The following is a 23,191-nucleotide window of genomic DNA, read 5'->3' as shown; positions in this document are numbered from 1 at the left end:
TTGAAGGTTAAGACTTGAGACTTACTTGAGACTTGTACATGTGTGACTTGGTCCCATCTCTGGTAATTTGCAAGGAACCAAATGAAAATAAGTCTTTATTAATAAATAATCTGCTAAAGTAATCATAATTTGTGTGAAAAGGAATAAAAGTTGTTGGTATTTTACTGCCACTAGTGTTTCTTTCAGTGGTCAATTAAAGTCTATTGTATGGATTTGTAAGTGTTTTGCAGGTTTTCAGAAACATATCTAGAGTGAGATGTTATTTTTTTCATGATCCACCTCCTGGAAACCCTTCAACAAGGAAGCAACAGGTCGGCTCTGTATCCAGGAGCTGTTGGTGGTGGTACCGAACTCTGAAGCAGAAACTGTAATGAGACTGGATCATTTGCCTCCCACAGGAGGTCATTTGAGGATTAAAAGGACGGTCGATCGTTTCAGGGGCCACTTCCACTGGCTTGGCTTGGAGAGTGAAGTGAATCAGTTCTGTCAAATCTGTGATATGCAGCAAACATCCCTCATTAAGCCCCTGCTGATGACTTATATTCATCCCTGATGCTAACTGTAAATTCTTGGCCTTGCAAGCAATGTAATTAGGATTATATTTGACTTCAACACCCAAGCTGTGCTGGTTGTCATAATCAGGATCCTTCAGATTAAACTGGAAATTTTTCTCCTAAACTGCAGGCGTGTTGGGAAAGCGGGAGTTGGACCATACAATGGAAAATTCTTAGGTGTTGTTATTGCAATATGGCCAGTCATTTCCATCAGAAATATACAAGTTCCCACACATAATTTCAGCCTAGCAGCAGGATGATCAGTGGCCTCTGGAGAAGCAGAAGAAGGTGAAGGTCTTTCCATTCCTTCCAAGTGAAAAAGAATACTTAAGTGCAAACTACATGTTGCTAAATGCACTTATATAAAATGTATTATAGTTTAAATTTATATTAAATGCAAGTTGAGCTTAGAATGAACTCAAGTAGAACTTAAATACATCTTTAAATGTAATTTTATAATTACTTTTATTGGCTTTGAAATTTGGTTAAAGAGAGCTGTTGGTAGAGTCAAAAAAACTTCGCCAGGAAAGGATGAGATATGTTATTTGATGATCAAAAATGTATCTGAATTTACACTGAATTTTTTATTGCGTCTTTTTAATAAAGTGTGGAGATCAGGGAGACTTCCTTCTGCATGGAAACACGGTGTTATTATTGCTGTTTTAAAGCCAGCCAAGAACAAGCATAATGCTGAAAGTTATAGACCTATAGCATTAACGTCAAATTTGTGTAAATTAATGGAACGTGGGATTGTGTGTAGATTAAACTATATATTAGAAAAGGAAAGAGATTATTTCACCTTGTCAGAGTGGATTCCGTACAGTTAGAAGTACATTAGATGCTGTTATTAATTTAGAAACAGACATAAGAAAGGCTCAAGTTAATAAACAGGTGGTAGTAGGTATCTTTTTTGACATTGAAAAAGCATACGACATGCTTTGGAAGGAGGGGCTGTTAATAAAATTTGAACAATTAGGAATTGAAGGCAGAATGTTTAACTGGATTAAAGATTTTTTACTTAATAGAACTGTTCAGGTAAGGATTGGGGCTTCATATTCCAGGATATATAAAATAGATAATGGTACTCCACAAGGAAGTGTGTGCAGTCCAGTATTGTTTAATATCATGATAAATGATGTGTTCCAAAATGTCCAAATAGATATAGGAAGATCTCTCTATGCTGACGATGGAGCGATATGGAAAAGGGGTCATAATGTATCTCATGTGACAAGAGTCATACAATCAGCGGTTAATAAAGTGGAGAAATGGGCGAACAAATGGAGTTTTCGACTTTCGGTGACTAAAACTCAGCTAGTTCGTTTTGCGAAGAGGAATCATATTCCAGAAATAAAAGTGAAGTTATATGAAAAGATATAAGATATATAGGAATATGGATGGATTCCAGGTTGACCTTTAAGATACATATTCAGAAGTTGATTGATAAGTGCAAAAAAAAATAATAATATACTTAGGTGTCTAACAGGAATGGAATGGGGAGCTAGTAGGAAATCTTTATTAAGAATATATAGTGCACTGATTAGGTCAGCAATTGATTACAGATGCATAATTTATGCATCTGCTTCTAAATCCTTGATTAAAAAAGTAAAAATTGTTCAGGCACAATCTTTAAGAATATGTAGTGGAGCTTTCAGATCTTCTCCAGTAACAGCCATACAAGTGGAGGTGGGAGAAATGCCTATACGTTTACGAAAATTGAAATTAACTATGAATTATTGGATAAATGTAAAAGGGCATTCAGAATTACATCCTGTAAAGGACATATTAAAGGATTGCTGGGAATATGGGAAAAATGAAATCAAAAGTTTTGGTTGGACAGCAACTAGAGATGCAATGATTTTTAGGTGTTACAGAAATCTCAGTCCCTCTGTTGTAATGCCGAATATTCCTCCTTGGATGCTTCCTATGCCTCTAGTAGATTTTCATCTTCAATATATGGTTAAGAATAAGAAAACTATATCTAAGGAGTTTCACAGAGAGAGTGAGAGAGAGGGGGGGGGGGGAGAGAGTGAGAGAGATCCACATGCAAACTGAATGTCATGTTTTCTGACTCTTAATTGCATGTTCATTGAAATGTAATGATTTAATTTAATTTAAATCAAATCCAGTTAGCTGAACTGATTTTAAAGGAGGACTTAAGTACATCTTTATATGTAATATAATTATTTCTGAAATATGCTTAACCCTCTGGAGTTGATTAATGCGTATACGTTTTGAGTCATTTTCTCCTGATAACCCCGAAAAGATCTTAAATTACACTTTCAGTTTTGATCGTACAGATAAGAGCAATACATCAATCGAATCTGTAAAGGGTCTACTTTTATTTGGATACAGACATAATAACAACAAAACTTTGTGCACTTATAAAATAAAGATAACAAACAAGGTGTGCTGTCTGCAGCCTTTGTCTGCGCTGATCTTCATTTACAAACACGTCATTAAAATGAACTGTGTATAGTATAACTGAGTATAACTCCGTGAATACTCAACGAAGAGACATGAGAGAGATATCTATAGAAAGCTTGACATGTCTACTTTTAAACTAAACAAGTGCCGCCGAAAACAGATATTCTGTGATAAAGTAATCCATATGAAAACAATGCGATGTGCGTTTTCACGTCTCCCTTCATTATATCTAATGTGACCACGCCCCCGCGCTGAACACGCTATTCAGATTCAAACTGAAGCGCGCGACTTGAATACGCTCATAACAGAAGAAGACAATGTAGCGAGACTGTTCTTCAAGTTCTTTTATTTTACTGTTTGCTTCGCGATGAGAGGAATAAGACATAATTCACCCCAAATAGATCTGATGTGGATTACCTCAGGATTTGAGATTTGGATTTCCTCAGAAAAAAAAGAATGAAGCACTTTATTCAGCAAAGATCATAAACATGACGAGCATTTATGATTAACTGAAAGATATTTTTAACCAAAAATAATATTATTTATACTGAAACTTGTTATATTTAAATGTCTTTGTAATTATGCATTAGTTATGATGAAGTTGCAATTTAGTACGCTTGAAATATATTACCTTAAAATGTAACATTGAATAAGACACTACAGTAAATATCATAATCAAGTACTTTCCATGTGCTTTAGTGTGTTAGTCAGCACAACAAAATAAGTGCACTTCTTTACAGCATGACAAAAGTATTAAAACATAATGGTTAAAATGTACTTGGAAGTAAAGCTTTTAATATGACATTATTACAAAGCGCTTTAAAGTCTACTTAAGTGTGTTCAAAAACAGTCATGAAAGTGTGTTAAAGTACACCTTTACTGGCCTATTATTTCATTAATATTATACGCAAGTACTTTTTTGTAAATATACTTCTGAGATTTGAAGTGCACTACAAGTGTACATTCAGGACTATTAAGTGCACTTATTTTTTTTTCAGTAAATACTGTATGTGTACATTGTGAAATTAATTTTCACACAAAATGTCCGGAATAAACTGTGAAATCATGCGGTGTGTTATGGTTTAGTGCAGATATGGAGTGTGTGTGTGTGTGTGTGTGTAGGTTGTTGCAGGCGATACAACAGTAACTGGACGGTCAGCAGAGCAGACAGCAGGACTCACAGCCAGCAGCATTTTCCACGATGACCAGGGGTTTGTACACAAAACTCAGTTCATGCCAAATGTGACTAAAAACTTTAGTGAGTCAAAGGAATAATGGTTGATGAGTTCCTTTCTGTATTCATCACCTTGATTTCTGCAGCGCATTATTCAATACAGATCGTGTCAAAGCAGCTTCACGGAGATAAACAGCAAAATAACTATCAAATAGTATAGAGATGGTTCAGATTCTCCTCTTAAGCTGCTATAAAACACAAAAGTGTCATCTAAAATCCTATTTTTTTTCTCAATTTATTATGCATCATCATCTGATTATTTATTCCTGACAATGTTTCATTTTAGTTTGGCATTTGTGTTGTCTTGCATTGGTAACAAGCCTCCACAAGCTTGCAGGGTTACCATTGCAAGTTATACAGATCATACAAATATACGATTTTCAAATATTATAGATTTTTTTTTTTTTAATCCAGAGCTCCATGAATTCTGGAACTCATAGTGTATGTATTTTTGCACATTTATTCAGAGAATATCACTAGAATTATTCTAGAATTAATGACCAAACCTGTTTTGACCTTATACTTTTTTTTCATGAAGGGTTACAAGAACATCATAAATCTATTAATTAAATAAGGTTATATAACACCCACTGTTGTATGAGAAGAGAGCCAATAACTGGTTACACCTCATTATCATAAGTAATTACAGCAGAACTTCTTCAGAATGTCATCAAATCATCACGTGTTATTTTATGACAAATATACTGCTTAAGTATCACATTTTATAAATAAATACAATTGCATATCAAGTAAATATAAACATGACTCAGTTTAATGGATCTTAAATAATGCAATGAGAAATTTTAACTCAACCCTGTAGTGTTGTTGTGTTCAGAAATCATCGCCGTTAACGGCCAGAGTCTGGAGGGAGTCACTCATGAGGAGGCCGTCTGTATTCTGAAGAAAACCAAAGGAGCCGTCACACTCACTGTGCTGTCAAGAACACACACACACAAACACACACACACACACAGGTCCTGTAGTTGTCTAGACACTGGATGACACACTGTGAATGATAGAGCTGTTTACTGCTAGTTTGTGGAGAAACCAGCAATACAATCTACTACTACAATCTGACGTACTTCACCGAGACTGGAGAAACAGCTCTACTGATCCACACATGTGCATTTGTGCTTTAACATGGCTACATGGCACATCAGTTATGACGTATTTTCCTATTATTTGATCATTAGAATTGCTCGAATATCTCTTTCCTGTTGCATTAAAAAACTGGGTGCAAAGTTATTGCGAATTAACCCCAATCGTTTCCATGCAATCTGCCAAAAATCAACTCTGAAATGAATGTCAAAAACTAATGTAATAATAGTCATCTATTTCTAGTGTTTTAGGGGTCAGTCTGACCCACATATTTTTGTTGAAAGTGAGCTAAAATATATATAATTATATATAGTTGTCATGAATGCTTGCAGAGATATTTCAAGTATAAATAGTAAACATTATTTGCATGTAGTGCACAAATTACTATTTGTACTTCCTCTGCATTTTTGTTGTTATCTGTTATAAATGTTTTTAACAAACTCAACGAGATAAAGGAAAAGTGAATTCCTTGGACAATTCAGAAGACAAATCTTCAACTCTTTTGAGTTGTACATTTTCTTTTTTTATACATTTCATACTTAAGTGTTTGATGCTTTAATAAAGGTTTTCTATCTTTTTTTATGTTTTTTCTCAAAGTGTTGATTTTTGTCAAACTACATGAAAACCGATGATGGTCAGTTTGGGCCACATTTTGACCAGATTTTAAGCCTTTTCAAAACACATCTGTGCATTGAAACTGCATGCACATTCATGAAATATTTAACAAAAAATAATCAAATTGATGTCTTTTTAAGCAGCAGTGGCACAGGTTTAATATTTGAAAAAGTCTTAAAGCATTTTTTATTTTTTTAAATACAGAGCTTTCTGAGATCAAAGGACCTCAATATGTTTGTCAATTTATTATTATTAAAAATAAAATAAAAGCATGGTAAAATGTAAGCAATCCTGCTAGTGTTACACAGCAAAAAATAAAGAATAAAATCTATATATACTGATGGTGGCAATAGGATGTCCTGAATGTGAACACACACACATAGGATTTTAATCAAGACAATTTATCCTGATTATAAAGTTAAAATATTTGAGAAACCAACTTTGTTTCGTAACAGACAGAACAGACTGAGTTTGTAGAAACTGTGTGTGTGTGAGCAATGTGCTGATATTAATGATTTCTTTATAAAGAAAAACAATCGTTAGTGCATTTAATGACATTTCTGAAGTTTTGCCTTCATCTGAGACGTTTGCTGCTGGATGGAGAACAGACTACTGTCATATATTTTGTTATATTGTAATTTTCCTCTGATACAGTATTGTATTTCACTACAAACACAAATAATAGTGACCTACAGCATACATTTTTATTTAACGGATTTAAATTTTCTCTACAACGTTTTGGATGTTTTTTTTATTTATTATTATTTATAAAAAGCAACCTTTACACCTCATACAACGAATGTAAAAAAAAAAAAAAAAAAGTACAAATACAATCAGACACTTCATGTCACCGTCAAGAACATGTTCTTCTAAATCTGTTACCTCTCAAAAACAATCAGAGCATTTCAATAAGTTCAGAATGTTTGTAACATGATTCATTTCATTTCCAACCAGCCTTTATGAAACACAACTAACTGATAATAATGTCAAATTGGGTAAATGCATTAGAGCACAAAGTCCATGCATCTGTGATTACTAGTGTAAATGCACTATGTGGCGTTATAATACATTCGTTTTTTCCCCATTATCAGCATAATCTGAAAAGCTGAGGAAACGTCAAAGCTGATGATCCATGTTTTCCCAGCACGACTTGGGCAAAGAGCACAAAGGAGTCGCACTTTTTTTTTTTCTAATGCGATTACTGACCCAGAAATAGTGCAGAATCAGAGATGCCGTGTTTTATGCAATACATGTTTCTCAAAATCCCAAAACTGAGGTGATCGTGGTCTCAGACTATCGGACCCCACTCTGTATACAGAAAATGCAAATATATCAGTAATAAAGACTTCATTATTTCAAGAAATGTAAATAATAATGTCCCTTTCATAACTTACTTACTTTTAAGCTGTCAAATAAAGTGCAATGCCGTTACATTTGTGACAGACTGACACAAGTATCAGACTAGGGCTGGGAATATATCCTGATGCATCACCTATCAAGAAGTGATTAGGGCAGCATCTGCTGTTATTGATTTATTATCGGCCTGAGAGCCGAGAGTGAGACGGTGAGGTCAGACCAGAAAACGCAGAGGGAACGACAACGCAGCTCCCAGAGACAGACCCAGAGCCAGAAAAAACGCCATCAACGCGCCGGCCGTCTCGCCATCTTTAGGCTCCACGAGTCTAGACAGAGAGGAAGAGCACATCAGCATGTGAGAGTTCATGATGTGTGCCATGTCTTAAAGGAGCATGAAAATATGATCATCCTCAGGTCATCTGAGATCAGGATGAGTTTGTTTGTACGTCAGATTTGGAGTTGGCTCTGCAGTGAATGGGTGCCGTCAGAATGAGAGTCCAAACAGCTGATAAAAACATCACAATAATCCACAAGCAATCCAGTCCATCAGTTAACAGCTGAAGAAAACAAACGCTGTGTGTTTGTAAAAAAAAAACAAATCCATCAAGGCATTTTTAACTTCGAATGGTTGCCTCAGGCTGAAATATGAATCCATAACAACACTTCCCCCTGTAAAAAAAAGTGGTCTGTTCTGAATCAGGGGAGAAATCTGCACAGGTCAAGCACTGTTTACAGTCCAAAGCAGCTCTAAACTAATATGTGGCTGGAAATTGATGTGAGAGACAACAGGAGATGGACTTTCTACAGGAGGAAGTGTTGTTATGGACTCATATTTTAGCCTGAGGCAACCGTTCGAAATTAAAAATGTCTAAATGATGGATTTGTTTTTTACAAACACACAGCTTTTGTCTTCTCCAGATGTTAACTGATGGACTGGAGTGGTGTGATTACTTGTGGATTATTGTGTTGTTTCTATCAGCTGTTTGGACTCTCATTCTGACGGCACCCATTCACTGCAGAGCTTCCACTGATGCAAAGACACATTTCTACAAACCTGGTGATCATGTGACACTGAAGACTGGAGTAATGATGCTGACAATTCAGCTTTGATCACAGGAATTAATTACATTTTAAACATATTACACTCGGTGTGTGTGTGTGTGTGTGTGTGTGTGTGTGTGTGTGTGTGTGTGTGTGTGTGTGTGTGTGTGTGTGTGTGTACTCACTGTGGCGCGTAGGTCATTGACAGACACACAAAGTATCCGCTGGACACAGAGAAAAACACCATGATGGCAGCGAACATGACGTCGTTTGAGAAGACCACAGACATGATGTGTCTCTCCTGTACGTTACACATCATGAGCAGCGGGACGAAGACCACTCGACAGACCACCAGCAGCGGGAACAAACGACTGTCTTTAGACGGCTGCGGGAGACACACAACACACAGAAATCAGAAACATCCTGTTCTGTGTGAAAGACCACCAAGCTGAAAGATCAACACAATATAAACACAGAAAAAGGAAACACTTTCTCATAAGCTGTGACAAAAAATGTCATGAAGGCCTGTTTATCCTCTTTTTCTTTTCTTTCAATCAAAGAAATGTCATATTCAAGTGATTTAAATATATTCACAGACAAAAAAATTTTTCAAATATTTTTGAGGATTCCTTGATTAAATGATAGAAAGTTCAAAAAAAATTTTTTTTGTTTTTATTGTAATTGGATTATTTATATATATGTGTGTGTGTGTGTGTGTGTGTGTGTGTGTGTGTGTGTGTGTGTGTGTGTGTGACCCCGAACCCCTGCATGGTAGTGTGTCTAATAAATATATATATATATGAATTTATTTTCATTTTTTATTTTCATTAAAAGCTAGACTTTTTACATTAACCAAAATATTTTTTCAGTCTGTCTTGATCATTTACACCAGTTCTAGTGTAAGTGCTTTGAACTGTCACTCAGGTATAGAAAGATTTCTAAGAAAGCAACAAATATTTGTTTGAATTCATTTTTTCTGCAGTTCTGTTGGTGGTGAAACATAAATGCATCAATAATTCACTCACCCACTTAGAAACTAACGTGACCGATCTGCCAATAAAGTCCATCAAATTAAAGAAGAGAAAACACACAACAGGAATGAAGTATCGTTCTGAAAGAAAGAGGGAGACCAACATGATGTGCATCTTCAGACCTATCCCAGTCGAACACGGCAAGCGTCTGAAGTGTGTGACTCTTTAGAGATCCACCGGATCAGGCAAATGAAGCACAACTCTGACTGAATCGATCCATCCATCTCTAGTTTCTGTTTGTACCAGATCCAGCTGACACCATCACTTCTTCTGAAAGTGATGAATGTGCGCTGACTCTGTTAGTCATCTAGCATTGCTTTTTCATGCACTAGTTAGTTTGGAGATTTTGTCTTTCTCTCAGAGTAATAGGAAGGTTTTACTGAGGGGGTTGTTCACATGATTTATACAACATTTTGTAACTAAAATAATGGTGGAAATATATCGTTTTTTCTAACAGCATTTGATTTATTTGATTTATTTTTTGCTAATATCTAATGTTCAGAATATGTTTTTCTGAAAATGCATGCCAATTTAACATTTAACCCTTTAGGCTCCAGGGTTTTTTGGAAAGAACGACAGATTTTGACATCAAGATTTCAAAAGCTTGTGGCTTGAAAGGGCTTAAAGATAGAGATCTACTGTCAATTAGAAAAATGTTGAGCATGACCAAGAGTTTATGTGGGGTGTCAATATACTCATCTAATTTGCATATTATGCATATTATGATGCCATCAGGGGGCAGAAATGCATGTTTTTATCTCGTCTTTTAATCCTCATTCCAAATGATCAGAAAAATATGAAACCAACAATAAAACACGAGAAGGTACATCTGAAACACATGTGAACAGTAGCCTACTTTTTGATCAGTTCATCAGTAATATTCAGGAAATAATAGATATTGAATTGTTTAAACTTATTAGCTTTTATACTCATAACAAATGATCAGGAAAATCAGGAAATCAATGGTAAAACAGGAGAAAGTGGTAAATTATTACTATAATGCTGTGCCAGGCGCTTAGGGGGTTAATTAGATAATGCCTCAGTTGAATATTTAAGGAAAGCATTAATTCAACCCATCTAGCTTCAAACTCTCATTCTCAGGAAAAATAAATAAATAAATAAATAAGCCCTAATTCATAAAACAACAATCATCTATCAGCGACAGTAGACTTGCATTAAAATATTTATTTTGATTTATTTGTTTAGGTTTTTAATGCATTGGCAGTAATTATAATGTAATAATATATATATATAATTACAATTACATTGTAAATAAAGGAATGTGTGTGTGTTTCGTACCCCATTTCCCTCCATACACAGTTTTCACATCCACCGTAACCGCAGGGAAAACTGACAGAGTAACTGTGAACACAAACGTCACACAAAACGCCATAACCCAGATCTAGAGACAGAGAGATGATGATGATGATGTTAGTAACATCCAGAACAAACCACAGACTCTGAGAGTTTCTGAAGGAAACCCATAGCTGCACCTGTTTAAAGACCTGCAGGATGGAGCTCTTCTGAGGAGACGACGTGTTTCCTGACGGCAGCGAGATGAAGGCCTGCTTCACACCCTCCTCTTCATCGCTTTCACCTCTATTAGGATCGCCGTTCACCACCGAGCCATTAGACGGACCGCTGCTCTTCACACGGTCTTCAGCAGCATCTGTCACGTAACAAACCCTCGACTCGTGAGGAACAAGACAGCTGGACTGCACTGAATGTGATTAAAGGATATATACGCAAATAATACAATATTAATTCAATAAAAGGCCACTAAAAGAGACACTTTCATGACTGTTTCTGAACACACTTTTAAAAAGTGACCTTTTAGTAAGTTTTAGGTTAAAGTACATGACAGACAAGGCTTAAGCCTAGACTAAAATGTAAATTTCAAGTGAAAGAAACTTGCACTGACTGATCTTAAAACATCTCAGTGCATTTGTTTTGTCTTTAGATGCATAACAGTAATGCTTTTTTCTAAGGCATGTTTATAAAAATGACTTAAATGTCCTACTTGAACTATGGTCTAATCCTGGCTTAGTCTAAACCCTCTCTGTAAATCCAGGTCTATATATCATTGCATTAATAATCTTGTCATGTTTTGAAGTATTACACTTTTTTTGTATCATGTGTTGACTAATATACTAAAGCACATGCAAAGTACTTAATTATCATTTTAACTAAAGTGTTATTCAATATTACATTTAAAGTGCACTAAATTGCAACTTCATTATTATAAATATATTTAAATGCACAAGCTTAAATAGAAACGACATTGAAGCGTATTTTAGTTTTTCATTAATGCTTGTCAGTATTACTTTAACCATATTTGTTTTAAAAATTACACATAAAGATGCACTTAAGTTCCACTTAAGTGGGTCAAAAGCAGTTCAGCTAATAGTATTTAATATACATTGAATTTATAATACAGTTTCACCTTAACATGATATTAGGCATCCCAGAACATTACATCCAGTTCATTCTTACGTATTTTCCTTTAACGAGCACTCTTTTAGAAACAGGCTAGTATTAGGGAAATGACATTTCTAAAGCTATAGTGCTTTTAATCTATAATCACTGGTGAAATGCAACCAATATCTGAGTTTACAGACATATAATATCTGAGTTTCACCTGTAGGCAGCAGATGGCTGGACGTCTCAAGCTCGTAACTCTTGCGTTTGCTGTCCAGGTAAAATATAGCAAACTCCTGCACACACACACACACACACACACACTCCAGAGATCAGTCTCAGATTCAGCTGAATAAGAAACTGCACAGGATTACATCTAAACACACACACACACACACCAGTTTTGGCAGCAGCATGTAACTGAAGAGCGTGACGAGGGTCCCGACACACGGAGTGATGAAATAACCCAGAGCTGCAGACTCACTATCAGCTTCACCTGTCACACACACACACACAGTGAACAAATCTTTACAGAAACACACGAGAGGTTGCTCACATCCGAAATGTTTATTTGGCAACAGTAGATCACAAAAATCATAATTGTCGATTATTCCCTTGAAATTGTAATTGCGATTATTAATTACGATGATCAAAATTTACATTGAATGATGTTTCTACCATTTTTTGATGCAAATGCATGTCGTACTTTTCTATGGTATTAAGCCTCAAATGTCAACTATGCATCAGATTGGTTTCTTTAAATTATAAAAAAGGAAAAATATGAATGGTATTATAATGTTATACTCAAACTAAATTAAAACAATGTGAAAAACCCTCAAGATAATATGAAGAAAAAAAAACGCATCTTAAGCACGCTGAATAACATAAGTGGACTTTGAACGATTAATTGCCGTTTTTAATGATTAATTAAAAATAATTAATTGAGGCATCGATGATTGTTATCGCAATTAGAAATGTGATTAATTGTACAGCCCTACTGTGTAGTTAAATTAGCAAGAAATGTCACAATTACAATTTGTCCCACTTTCATCTAATTTGTATAATAGTAACTATATAGAAATATTTTCTTAAAATGACAACACATCAAAAACGAATGGAAGCCCGTTTAAAAAATAAAACAATGTAATTGTGACTTTTTATCTCAGAATTATTTATCTCAGAGTTATAAAGCCAGAATTGTGGGATATTTTTTCAGATATAAATTTCAGAATTTTAAGGTAATGAGAGTAGATATCTTGAAATTCTGACTTAATAACTTACAATTTTGACTTTATATTAAAAAAAAAAGTCAGCATTGCAAGTTTATATCACAATTCTGAGAAAAAAAGTCAGAATTGTGAGAAAAAGAAGCAAGTACCTTGTTTTGTTTTTTTAATTAGTGGCAGAAAAGGGCTTCCATAAAAAAATTCAAAATTAAAAAAAAAAACACTAAAAACATTAAAGGCGTGGTTCAGTGGTTTTTTTCTAGGCTTGATTGTGTTTATGGGGTGCAGCCTATCATGTGTTCATGCTTCGTATAAAAATAATACATAATTTCTCTTTATTCCACACCACTCTGTCCCTTCTCTGAGAAACACGCTGATCATTTCCTGCTTTTATGAAGCCCCTCCCTCAGAAATAGGCGCTGGGCTCTGATTGGTTAGCTAGCCCAGTGTGTTGTGATTGGCTAAACCATCTGCTTCTCATAGCTATGTGAAAATAAGTGTATAAATGGATGGCCACATTACACACTAACTTCAAAGTAAAAAAAAAAAAGGAAATTTCAATCAACCAGCCCTTTAACAAAAATGTAAATATATATATAAAAAAAGAAAACCTTGTTCAAGATATTAATAAAAACTAAATTAGTATCTCAATGATAGTAAAATAACACAGAGTCTCACTTGCGATGGCGAAGATCATTGCAAGAGCAGCGAATGTCCCAGCGAGTCCCTGTCCGCTCATAAAGACGGCGCTGTACCTCTGCGGCAACAAACCCACCAAACCAAACAGACTTCCCTGTAACACAGCGCCGAACGCTGAGAGACACACACACACAAACATGAGACGGGACACACACCGGGGCTGAGGGGTGCACTACGGACGATGTTTAGGGGAAAAGGACTGTACTGTCAAATAAAAATAAATAAGATAAGGACAATTGATCCAAATACAAGCAACAGCACAAATAAATACAATATAGCAAAGATTTGAATAAAATCAGCAGTGCTTTTCAAATTTTTTTGTTTGTTTAGTGTAGTTTTTAAGTACAGAAAATGAATAACGTAATCAAATGTAAAATCACATATATCACATCACATATATTCTGTATAAATTAAAGATTAATCCTTATTAGCATTACAAAAGCTATTCAATCAAGAGCAACGAGTAATTTCCTTGTCTTTTGTTGTTTGATTAGCATTTTTTAAAAAGTGCTGTCACTTTAAGAGAATGTAATAAAAGAGAATATCTCCCAGATTACCAAGATGCCATGTTGACATAATGATGAGAGATATATATTATATATAATGTCATAATGACTAGTCACTAACAATTGATGAACCAGATGGTTGCCATGGTGACGGAGAAAAAGCGGTCCTCCTCCATCGGGATCTTCACCAGCACAGCAGTGAGGATGAAGAGGATGAGGATGAAGACCAGACTGCCCGCTATCCTAATCTTCTCCGAGATCCTGAAACACAAGTGATCAGGTACATAAGAAAAACGCAGTACAAATGTTGTTGCATATTGCATCCTTTTGAATGATGCCGTGAACATTAAGAATGCATTCCATAACTACATTGAGCCACACGTGAAGTGCATGTGCTTTGTGTGCTCAGTTCTCACCACTGATAGAGAAAAGAGTTGAGCAGAGTGAAGAGCAGCAAAGGCAGCTGGGACAGCAGAGTCATCCAGTTATTAAAATAATACTCCTTCCTGGTGGTTTCTGTTTCATTACTCCGTTCAGACACGTTGAGTCTGTTGTTGAAATACTGTAACACACAAATACGACTTCAGAAACAATAAACAATCCATTTTTACACTCCAGTATAAACCAACACAACACTATGGCCTGGAGAACTCAACATTAGCGATCGAGCAGCACTGATTTTTATTGACAGTTGATGCAGATGACCTACTGTATAAAGTCGGGTATATACACATCACATCATTGCTTTAAAGACAGTAAATAACATGCAGCAACTTAATAACAATTAACCATTTCCAATTTATGTAACCATATTACATATAGTACATATACATTTTATATATAATAACATTAAATACTATATTTTATTCACAAAATGACTTAAAACACACACTAAGGAAAACTAGCATTTAGTGATGCATTTAATTTAGCACATGAATGACTGTTGCACATTTTGCTTTTCAGAGTGATACAAATCCACAAAAACGTAGTGTGAAAAAACACATACTGGAAAATTTAAACCATTAAATTACTAATATTACACTTACAGTGAGTGCAGGAAAATAAGATAAAACTCTAATCAGTTCAATCCTGGCTGGCAAACCAATTAGTGAACTAATTGGAGAATTCAGATCGAAGCAAGATCAATGTCCATGAGGAATTTCTCTCAGCCTAATTAAGTGCCTTTAAAATGGAAAAAACTGTGTAGCTCCAGAAAATCTGTCTGAAGGATTTTCTGAGAGCATCCTATGTTTTACCCGTCTGACCAGCACTGTGCTTAATTTGCATATTTGTAATGTTTTCCAAACTCTGTTACCATAGATGCCGTCATGAAGAAGTTCCATGGCAACAGCGTTCCCAGGCCAAGGATGAAGAATATGATCCCCACCAGGAAACCACTAGAGAGAAGAGAAGAGGAAAGGAAGAGGAAGCAGAAGAGGAGAGGAAGAGGAGAGACGAGGAGAGGAAGAGGAGAGGAAGCGGAAGAGGAGAGACGAGGAGAGGAAGATGAGAGCAGAGGAAGAGGAAGAGGAGAGGAAGAGGAGAGACGAGGAGAGGAAGAGGAGAGACGATGAGAGGAAGAGGAGAGACGATGAGAGGAAGAGGAGAGATGAGGAGAGGAAGAGGAGAGACGAAGAGAGGAGAGGAAGAGGAGAGATGATGAGAGGAAGAAGAAGAGGAGATATGAGGAAGAAGAGAGACGAGGAGAGATGAAGAGAGGAAGAAGAGATGAGAGGAATAAGAGAGACGAAGAGAGGAAGAGGAGAGGAAGAGAGATGAAGAGAGGAAGAGGAGAGGAGAGGAAGAGGGAGAGGAGAGGAAGATGAAGAGGAGAGGAAGACGAAGAGGAGAGACAAGGAGAGGAAGAGGAGAGGCGAGGAGAGGAGGGGAAGAGGAAGAGGAAGAAGAAGAGGAGAGGAAAGGAGAGGAGAGACAAGGAGAGGAGAGACGAAGAGGAGAGACGAGGAGAGAGGAGGAGAGGAGAGATGAGGAGAGACGAGGAGAGGAGAGACAAGGGAGAGAAGAGAAGAGGAGAGAGGAGGAGAGGAGAGACGAGGAGAGACGAGGAGAGGAGAGACGAGGAGAGGAGAGAAGAGGAGGTGAGGAGAGACGAAGAGAGGAGGAGAGGAGAGGAGAGACGAGGAGAGGAGAGAAGAGGGAGAGAAGAGAAGAGGAGAGAGGAGGAGAGGAGAGAGGAGGAGAGACGAGGAGAGGAGAAGAGGGAGAGAAGAGACGCGGAGAGAGGAGGAGAGGAGAGACGAGGGAGTGAAGAGAAGAGGAGAGAGGAGGAGAGGAGAGACGAGGAGAGGAGAGGGAGAGAAGAGGAGAGAGGAGGAGAGTAGAGACGAGGAGAGGATAGGGAGAGAAGAGGATAGGGAGAGAAGAGAAGAGGAGAGAGGAGGAGAGGAGAGACGAGGAGAGGGAGAGATGAGGAGAGACGAGGAGAGGGAGAGAAGAGAAGAGGAGAGAGGAGGAGAGACGAGGAGAGGAGAGGAGCGGAGAGGAGAGACGAGGGAGAGAAGAGAAGAGGAGAGAGGAGGAGAGGAGAGACGAGGAGAGGAGAGGAGGGAGAGAAGAGAAGAGGAGAGAGGAGGAGAGGAGAGAGGAGGAGAGACGAGGAGAGGAGAAGAGGGAGAGAAGAGAAGAGGAGAGAGGAGGAGAGGAGAGACGAGGGAGAGAAGAGACGAGGAGAGAGGAGGAGAGGAGAGACGAGGAGAGGAGCGGAGAGGAGAGACGAGGGAGAGAAGAGAAGAGGAGAGAGGAGGAGAGGAGAGACGAGGAGAGGAGAGACGAGGAGAGAGGAGGAGAGGAGAGACGAGGAGAGAGGAGGAGAGGAGAGACGAGGAGAGGAGAGGAGAGACGAGGAGAGAGGAGGAGAGGAGAGACGAGGAGAGACGAGGAGAGGAGTGGAGAGGAGAGGAGAGAGGAGGTGAGGAGAGAAGAGGGAGAGAAGAGAAGAGGAGTGACGAGGAGAGGAGAGGAGAGACGAGGAGAGGAGAGAAGAGGGAGAGAAGAGGGAGAGAAGAGAAGAGGAGAGAGGAGGAGAGGAGAGACGAGGAGAGGAGAGACGAGGAGAGGAGAGATGAGGAGAGGAGAGAAGAGGGAGAGAAGAGAAGAGGAGAGAGGAGGAGAGGAGAGACGAGGAGAGGAGAGGAGCGGAGAGGAGAGAAGAGGAGAGAGGAGGTGAGGAGAGATGAGGAGAGGAGAGAAGAGGGAGAGAAGAGAAGAGGAGAGAGGAGGAGAGGAGAGACGAGAAGAGGAGAGAGGAGGAGAGTAGAGTAGAGGAGAGGAGAGACGAGGAGAGGAGAGGAGAGGAGAGGAGAGGAGAGGAGAGACGAGGAGAGACGAGGAGAGACGAGGAGAGGAGAGGAGAGAAGAGGAGAGACGAGGAGAGGAGAGAGGAGAGAAGAGGAGAGGAGAAAGGAGAGACGAGGAGAGGAGAGGAGAGGAGAGGAGAGGGAGAGGCGAGGAGAGACGAGGAGAGGAGAGACGAGGAGAGGAGAGGGAGAGGAGAGACGAGGAGAGACGAGGAGAGGGAGAGGAGAGGAGAGAGTAGGAGAGGAGAGGAGAGAGTAGGAGAGGAGAGACGAGGAGAGGGAGAGGAGAGGAGAGGAGAGGAGAGGAGAGGAGAGACCACAGTCAGCTGGAAGATTCACAGTCTGTTCAAAATCTTTATGTATACCCTCTCAATTAATAACAATGAGTTTAATATCAAGAGAAATAAACCAAGAATTATGGCTAGTATAATGCTGTAAGTGAACTTTGCTACAAACATGCAGAATATGACTCCAGGTGGATGCAGAAAGCTATTAGCTTGATTACAGTCTGTTCTGTTGACTCACTTGAGTGCTTTTACAGCAATTAAACTCAGTCCCTGGCCTTCACATCACATACTGTGGTTCACGAAGATAACATCAGTCCTTTAGTTTGGCTGAATAGTGGGTTTTTTTTGAAGGCAAAAAAAATTAAATCTACAGTGAAAAACGTACCGGTCTGCAGGGGCGTCTTCTCTCGGGCTCATTTTGTATGGCTGGCAGCTGTCGAAAAAACATTAAACATTAAAAATCATTAAAACACGATTCAAGCTTTACGTCACATCCCTCAGCTACAGCCGCGGATTCACTCAACACACAAGAGCTCAGAGCGATTAAACTGACTAAAACATCTGTGAAACTATCCAAACTTCCAGGCTATCCAGGCTTCCGGCTGCTTCAAAGGTAAAATGCAGAAAAGAACAAGAAAAACACACACCTTTGCCTTCATTTACTCCAAATACAGTAAAGATCTAGGTGACATACTGCAGTCCCTTCACAGAACTGAGTGTCCAGAAGAACAACGTCTGTCCATGACTGCTGCAGCTGCAGTGCGTCCACACTAAAGTGTTATCTACACTAAACATGAGTGTGCATGTGGCTAAACATGGCGTTTCTGTGAGAGAAGGGGAAGTGAGAGAGTAGGAGGAGCTTTCACGTCACAGCTGGTTCTCAGATTCACACACACACACACACACACACACAACTCAACTGAATTACATGTGCTGTCCGAGGATGGGGCTAAACTGGAGCTAATGCACAGGTAGATGGCAATGGACTACTACATATTGACAGAAAATAGTTCACAATTGCAGGTGACATGATGAATTGTATAGTATAAAAGAAGAAATGAAAGAAATTTGTGAAACGTGTGAATAATTTTACTGAATGTGCACTTGTATGCTCTCTCTCTTTCTATATATAGACATTAGGGCTGTGCGATATGGAGAAAAAAAACCTATCACGATTTTTTGATCAATTTTGCGATTTCGATTATAATCACGATTTTGACACACACAGACATGCTTTACAGTCATAAATGCATTCAGTATCAATTTTAAACATATTTCCAAAAGAAAACCAATGAGAGCTTTATCAAATGTCTCTAGAACAGACATAAGTCAAAATAATCACTGAGTAAAGATGTCAAACAAAATGTATAGACATATGGAGAAAAAATAAATAAATAAAAATTATTTTTTCTTTTTTTTTTGCCATGCATTGGTCATAGAGCTCACTGTAGCAGTGCCTCAGGTGTAATATGTTTTTCCCAATATATTTATTGCCCAAGGGTCACACGAACTCCATCTGCAGTGCGTATACAGTAAGTTATGTGTACGCGGTTCAGAAGCAGCAACGAGATTGCATTATTGTAACGCGAAAGCACATTAAAATAATGCGCGAGCGCGAATCTATCCACTTGCACCAGTGATGCGCGGGTCAGTGTATTAATAACCCGCACCCGACCGACGTTTTTAACTAACCCGCCCGCAACTCGGGCCGCAAAAAAATAACAATAAAATATTGTACCCGACACGCTTCCTGACCCACATTTTTTAAAAGCAGTAAATGCTCATCGTAGCATCATTGGGCAATAGTAACGTAGGCAAAACTAACTAGGCAAAAAAAAAACGAAAAAAACTTTCCAACTATAGGCCTAAACAAAAAGTACAGAAACTAATTTTGGTTCAAATGTACAGTTGTAAAGATGTATTTGCACAACAGAAGAATTAGGAAAAAGATGTAGATCAAGACTCGTTTTGGAATCGGATGGTGAAGTGCCTGAAGATTCACACTCCTAATTACTGGTAGCCTACTGTACTTTACACCAGCTGTTTGAAGGCTTTGCATTTTATACATTACAAACCGGCAATGACAAACCTGTTCCACAAGTGATTGAGTCAATACTATTACAGGCCAGGGTTTAGCTGAGGGCTGTGGTCTAAAGTGTAGTTAAGGGAACAATGCAAAGCACAACGTGACTCATAACGACACACCACACAAATGGGTTTGATGACGTATCACTATCACAGCCATTCAACAGTGTAAACAAACACCGTCTCTAAGAGCAACTCTCCTTCATGAATGTCCTTAACAACACGCCGAGCACGTCTGAATCATGAGAAAACACAGCTCTACAACATGGAAAAACACTGACCACTAGATACTTCATTTAAACAACATCAGAAACTTACTGAGTCTTTTGTTGTCTCTACATCATCAGCAACTGGATGGAGAAGACATAACAGGGTTTGATGAAAGACAAAGTGGGTCAAAAACTCTGAATTTCAGCAAATTGCATTTCATATAAATTGCAACTGCAACACATTTTCATTTCACTGCAGTTAACATGCAATTAAGTGTCCAAAAACATTACAATTAGTTCACACTTAAATATATTCTTTTAAAATATATGATTTGCAATACGTACTCTTTTTAAAAGTACACTTAAATGTATTTTTACACATTGGGGGCTTGAGTTCATAAGGCAGAAAACACCCTGGAGGGTGTTTCTTCCCATTTCTCTCAGTAATGCATGGAAACAAAGAAAGAGCCACTGTGAATATCAAGGCGTTTGATCCCGACAGCAGCAGTTTACAGATTATCTTCACAAGAGACAAAGTAATGATACACAAATAGTTTACACACTTACAGAGAAACATGAGGGAGGCAGATATGTTGGGAATGGATTAACTCTTTAGTGACTGCTTCTATAAGAGCTACAGTAGTTGATTTTATACGACTGGATGGGAGATATAGGAAATACTATAGAAAAATCTTAAGTATATCGAGATATCCATCCATCGACATTGAGCTAGATCTCAAAAATCATGCACTTTCTCTGAAACCATTTTGTGCAAGAAATAATACAAATCTAGTTAAAAGGCGTCCTATTTTTAACTCTGCAGTAAAGGTGCACATAGTTGCTTTTAGTTGTTGATAGTTGGTTTCAGTGCGTTTTAGTACTTTTTCATACTTAAAACAAGGAAAGATCGCAAAACTAATCTGATTATGTGCTCATTAAGAAAAGCGCATGCAAATAATCCTGATATTCATGATGCTGTTTGATTTTATATTAGCCATCAAAACCTTCTTGAGTATATTGTAAACATTCTATGCATCACAATCAATAAATCTGAAAGACTTGTCCTTTGGTTTATCGTGGAGCCTCTTATGGGTCGTGGAGTCATTTATATTCTGAGAATAAACCAACCTCAGAGAACAGATTTAACACAAACACATCTCTTTATCTTTAGCCTGTCCACTCCTTCTTCAGAAACGAGAAACACTGTTTCTAAACACAGAGCTACTTCTCCATTCTCCATTACTGTTCATATCATGTATAAAGTGCATAAATTACATGTAATTTCCTCTTGTCAAAAAACGTTTTAAAGAGTTTACATATATATATATATATATATATATATATATATATATATATATATATATATATATACACATATATATATATATGTATATATATATATATATATATACATATATATATATATATATATATATATACACACACACAATTTAAGGTGGAATTTTATTTATTTTATCGCAACACGTTCGCGTCATTTGAATTGGTTTTCTTTCTCATATGGAGTGTGAAAGAGGTTTTCAAACAAGACTGTTTTGACTAAAATAGACAAAAGCTGCTCTGTTTCCTTTCAGCCGGTGGCAATTCCATAAATGACTAGAATAAACAGCAGCTAATTCAATTCAATTCAATTCACTGAGAGACGCAGAGAAAGAGAGCGCGCGCCAGAGAAACATAATGACTTATTTATTTTGTCGTCATTATTAAACGAGTTCACAAAGTTTTCACATCTGAACCGAGAAAGAAAGATCACACGGAGGAAGTCAGCCATGGTTCGGTTTATCTACTCACCTGTTTTCACGATGATTTTTTGGTTATCCTCTCACTTCATCTCCCCGATTCAAAACGCGTAATATCCACCACACGCTTCCAAACACGGATTGAATTCCTCAGAAGCGCGTCTCTCAGGAGGATGAACACATCGCATGGTCTTTTTTCTCGTGGGTTTCCTCGGAAGTTGGCAAAGCTGCGGCTGTGAGAGTCCCTCTGCTGGAGGAAAGAGAACCTGTTTCTGTGGGTCTACTTTTTTGTACATCAACAAAAAACGAATCTGTTTCACTGACTTCACCAACTGCAAGTGTGGTTCCTCTTGAGTGTGCAGAATAACTCCTGTGTCCATATCCTGAACACTCTACAGAATAAACCTTCTTTATTTGCTTTGGTTCCATAAAGAACCTTTGCACTGGACCTCTTTACAGCAGAAGGAAGGTTCTTTAGATTTAAATGTTCTTAGCTTAAACACAAATGTTCCAAAAACAGGTTTGCAGGTTCTTCAAATAACCTTTTGTGCAATGTAAAGTTTCCAATGTTGTTAAACATTCTTCATGGAACCATCAATGATAATAAAGAACCCAATATCGTTTTTTTAAAGGTTATTTTAAAGGAATAGTTAACCAAATATTAAAATGTGCTAAAAAAGTACCTCACCCTCTGGTCATCCAAGATTAGGATGATTTTATTTCTTCATTAGATTTGGAGAAATGTAGCATTGCATCAGTGTCTCATCAGTGGATGCTCTGTAGTGAATGGGTGCCATCAGAATGAGAGTCCAAACAGCTGATAAAAACAGCACAATAATCCACACCACTCCATTTTAATAATATATAGCGTCATATTGTGTACTTTCTTATCATTTCAAAAAAAAAAAAAAAAAATGAAATGTTCTTTTGGTTTCTCTCCACAGTGTGTTACTATTTTGCTTTGAAGAGCAATTATGATTTGGTTGCACCCACACACACACACACACACACACAATATAACACCTCATGTCTCTCTCACACACACTTCAAAAGCACAAGAGAGAAAGAAATGGGGGATGGGTGTCATTGGAGACCAGAAGCAGAGAGGAAGGGTGATGTTGTAAAACACATGACTGGATGATTATTATTAGTATTATTGTGTATCAGCAAAAGGACACTGTCATGCAGCATGTCTCTGCAAAGCTTTTATTTTGCTATTTCTGTGTGTATTTTCCTGAGATCCTGAGGATGCAGGTAAACACATGAGCAAGGACAGAGACATACAGTGAGAAAAATGAAGCATTCATTCATTCTACAGCACACATGAGGATGCA

At 37.7% G+C, this 23,191-nt stretch overlaps 1 protein-coding gene across 3 annotated transcripts; it reads right to left on the bottom strand.

Moving 5' to 3' along the window:
* Nucleotides 1-6,994: 6,994 nt before the first annotated feature.
* LOC132127461 (equilibrative nucleoside transporter 2-like) lies at nt 6,995-22,296 on the bottom strand. Of its 3 annotated transcripts, none has more exons than XR_009427526.1 (15): nt 22,182-22,296; nt 21,910-22,107; nt 18,192-18,239; nt 15,518-15,599; nt 14,619-14,764; nt 14,324-14,463; nt 13,676-13,810; nt 12,170-12,267; nt 11,992-12,067; nt 10,847-11,022; nt 10,653-10,755; nt 9,348-9,433; nt 8,508-8,707; nt 7,320-7,607; nt 6,995-7,233 (listed from the first exon to the last, which is right to left on the bottom strand). XR_009427526.1 is itself a non-coding variant. In XM_059539365.1 (15 exons), exons 4-15 carry the CDS (start codon nt 18,221-18,223, stop codon nt 7,496-7,498), a joined length of 1,386 nt encoding a protein of 461 aa, XP_059395348.1. In that variant the 5' UTR covers nt 18,224-18,239; nt 18,454-18,630; nt 21,910-22,107; nt 22,182-22,296; the 3' UTR covers nt 6,995-7,495. The 3 variants fall into 3 exon arrangements, 2 of the variants coding, with proteins under 2 accessions (XP_059395348.1, XP_059395340.1); XM_059539365.1 differs by adding an exon at nt 18,454-18,630 and having other exon boundaries at nt 6,995-7,607; XM_059539357.1 differs by having other exon boundaries at nt 6,995-7,607.
* Between the last annotated feature and the right edge of the window lie 895 nt (nt 22,297-23,191).

This window comes from Carassius carassius, chromosome 3 (genome assembly GCF_963082965.1).
Source record: "Carassius carassius chromosome 3, fCarCar2.1, whole genome shotgun sequence".
Lineage (NCBI taxonomy): Eukaryota > Metazoa > Chordata > Actinopteri > Cypriniformes > Cyprinidae > Carassius > Carassius carassius.
Note: the sequence above shows the minus strand (reverse complement) of the source record. Positions and strands in the feature narration are given on the sequence as shown.

Bases quoted from the DNA above. Each gene is read 5' to 3' on its own strand.
- LOC132127461 (XM_059539365.1), bottom strand. From the start codon at position 18,223: ATGAGCCCGAGAGAAGACGCCCCTGCAGACCG. The intron at 13,811-14,323 runs GTTAGTGACTAG...TGTGTCTCTCAG, and splicing joins AACCATCTGGTTCATCAATT to CGTTCGGCGCTGTGTTACAG. The intron at 8,708-9,347 runs GTGAGTGAATTA...TGTCTCCCGCAG, and splicing joins TCACGTTAGTTTCTAAGTGG to CCGTCTAAAGACAGTCGTTT.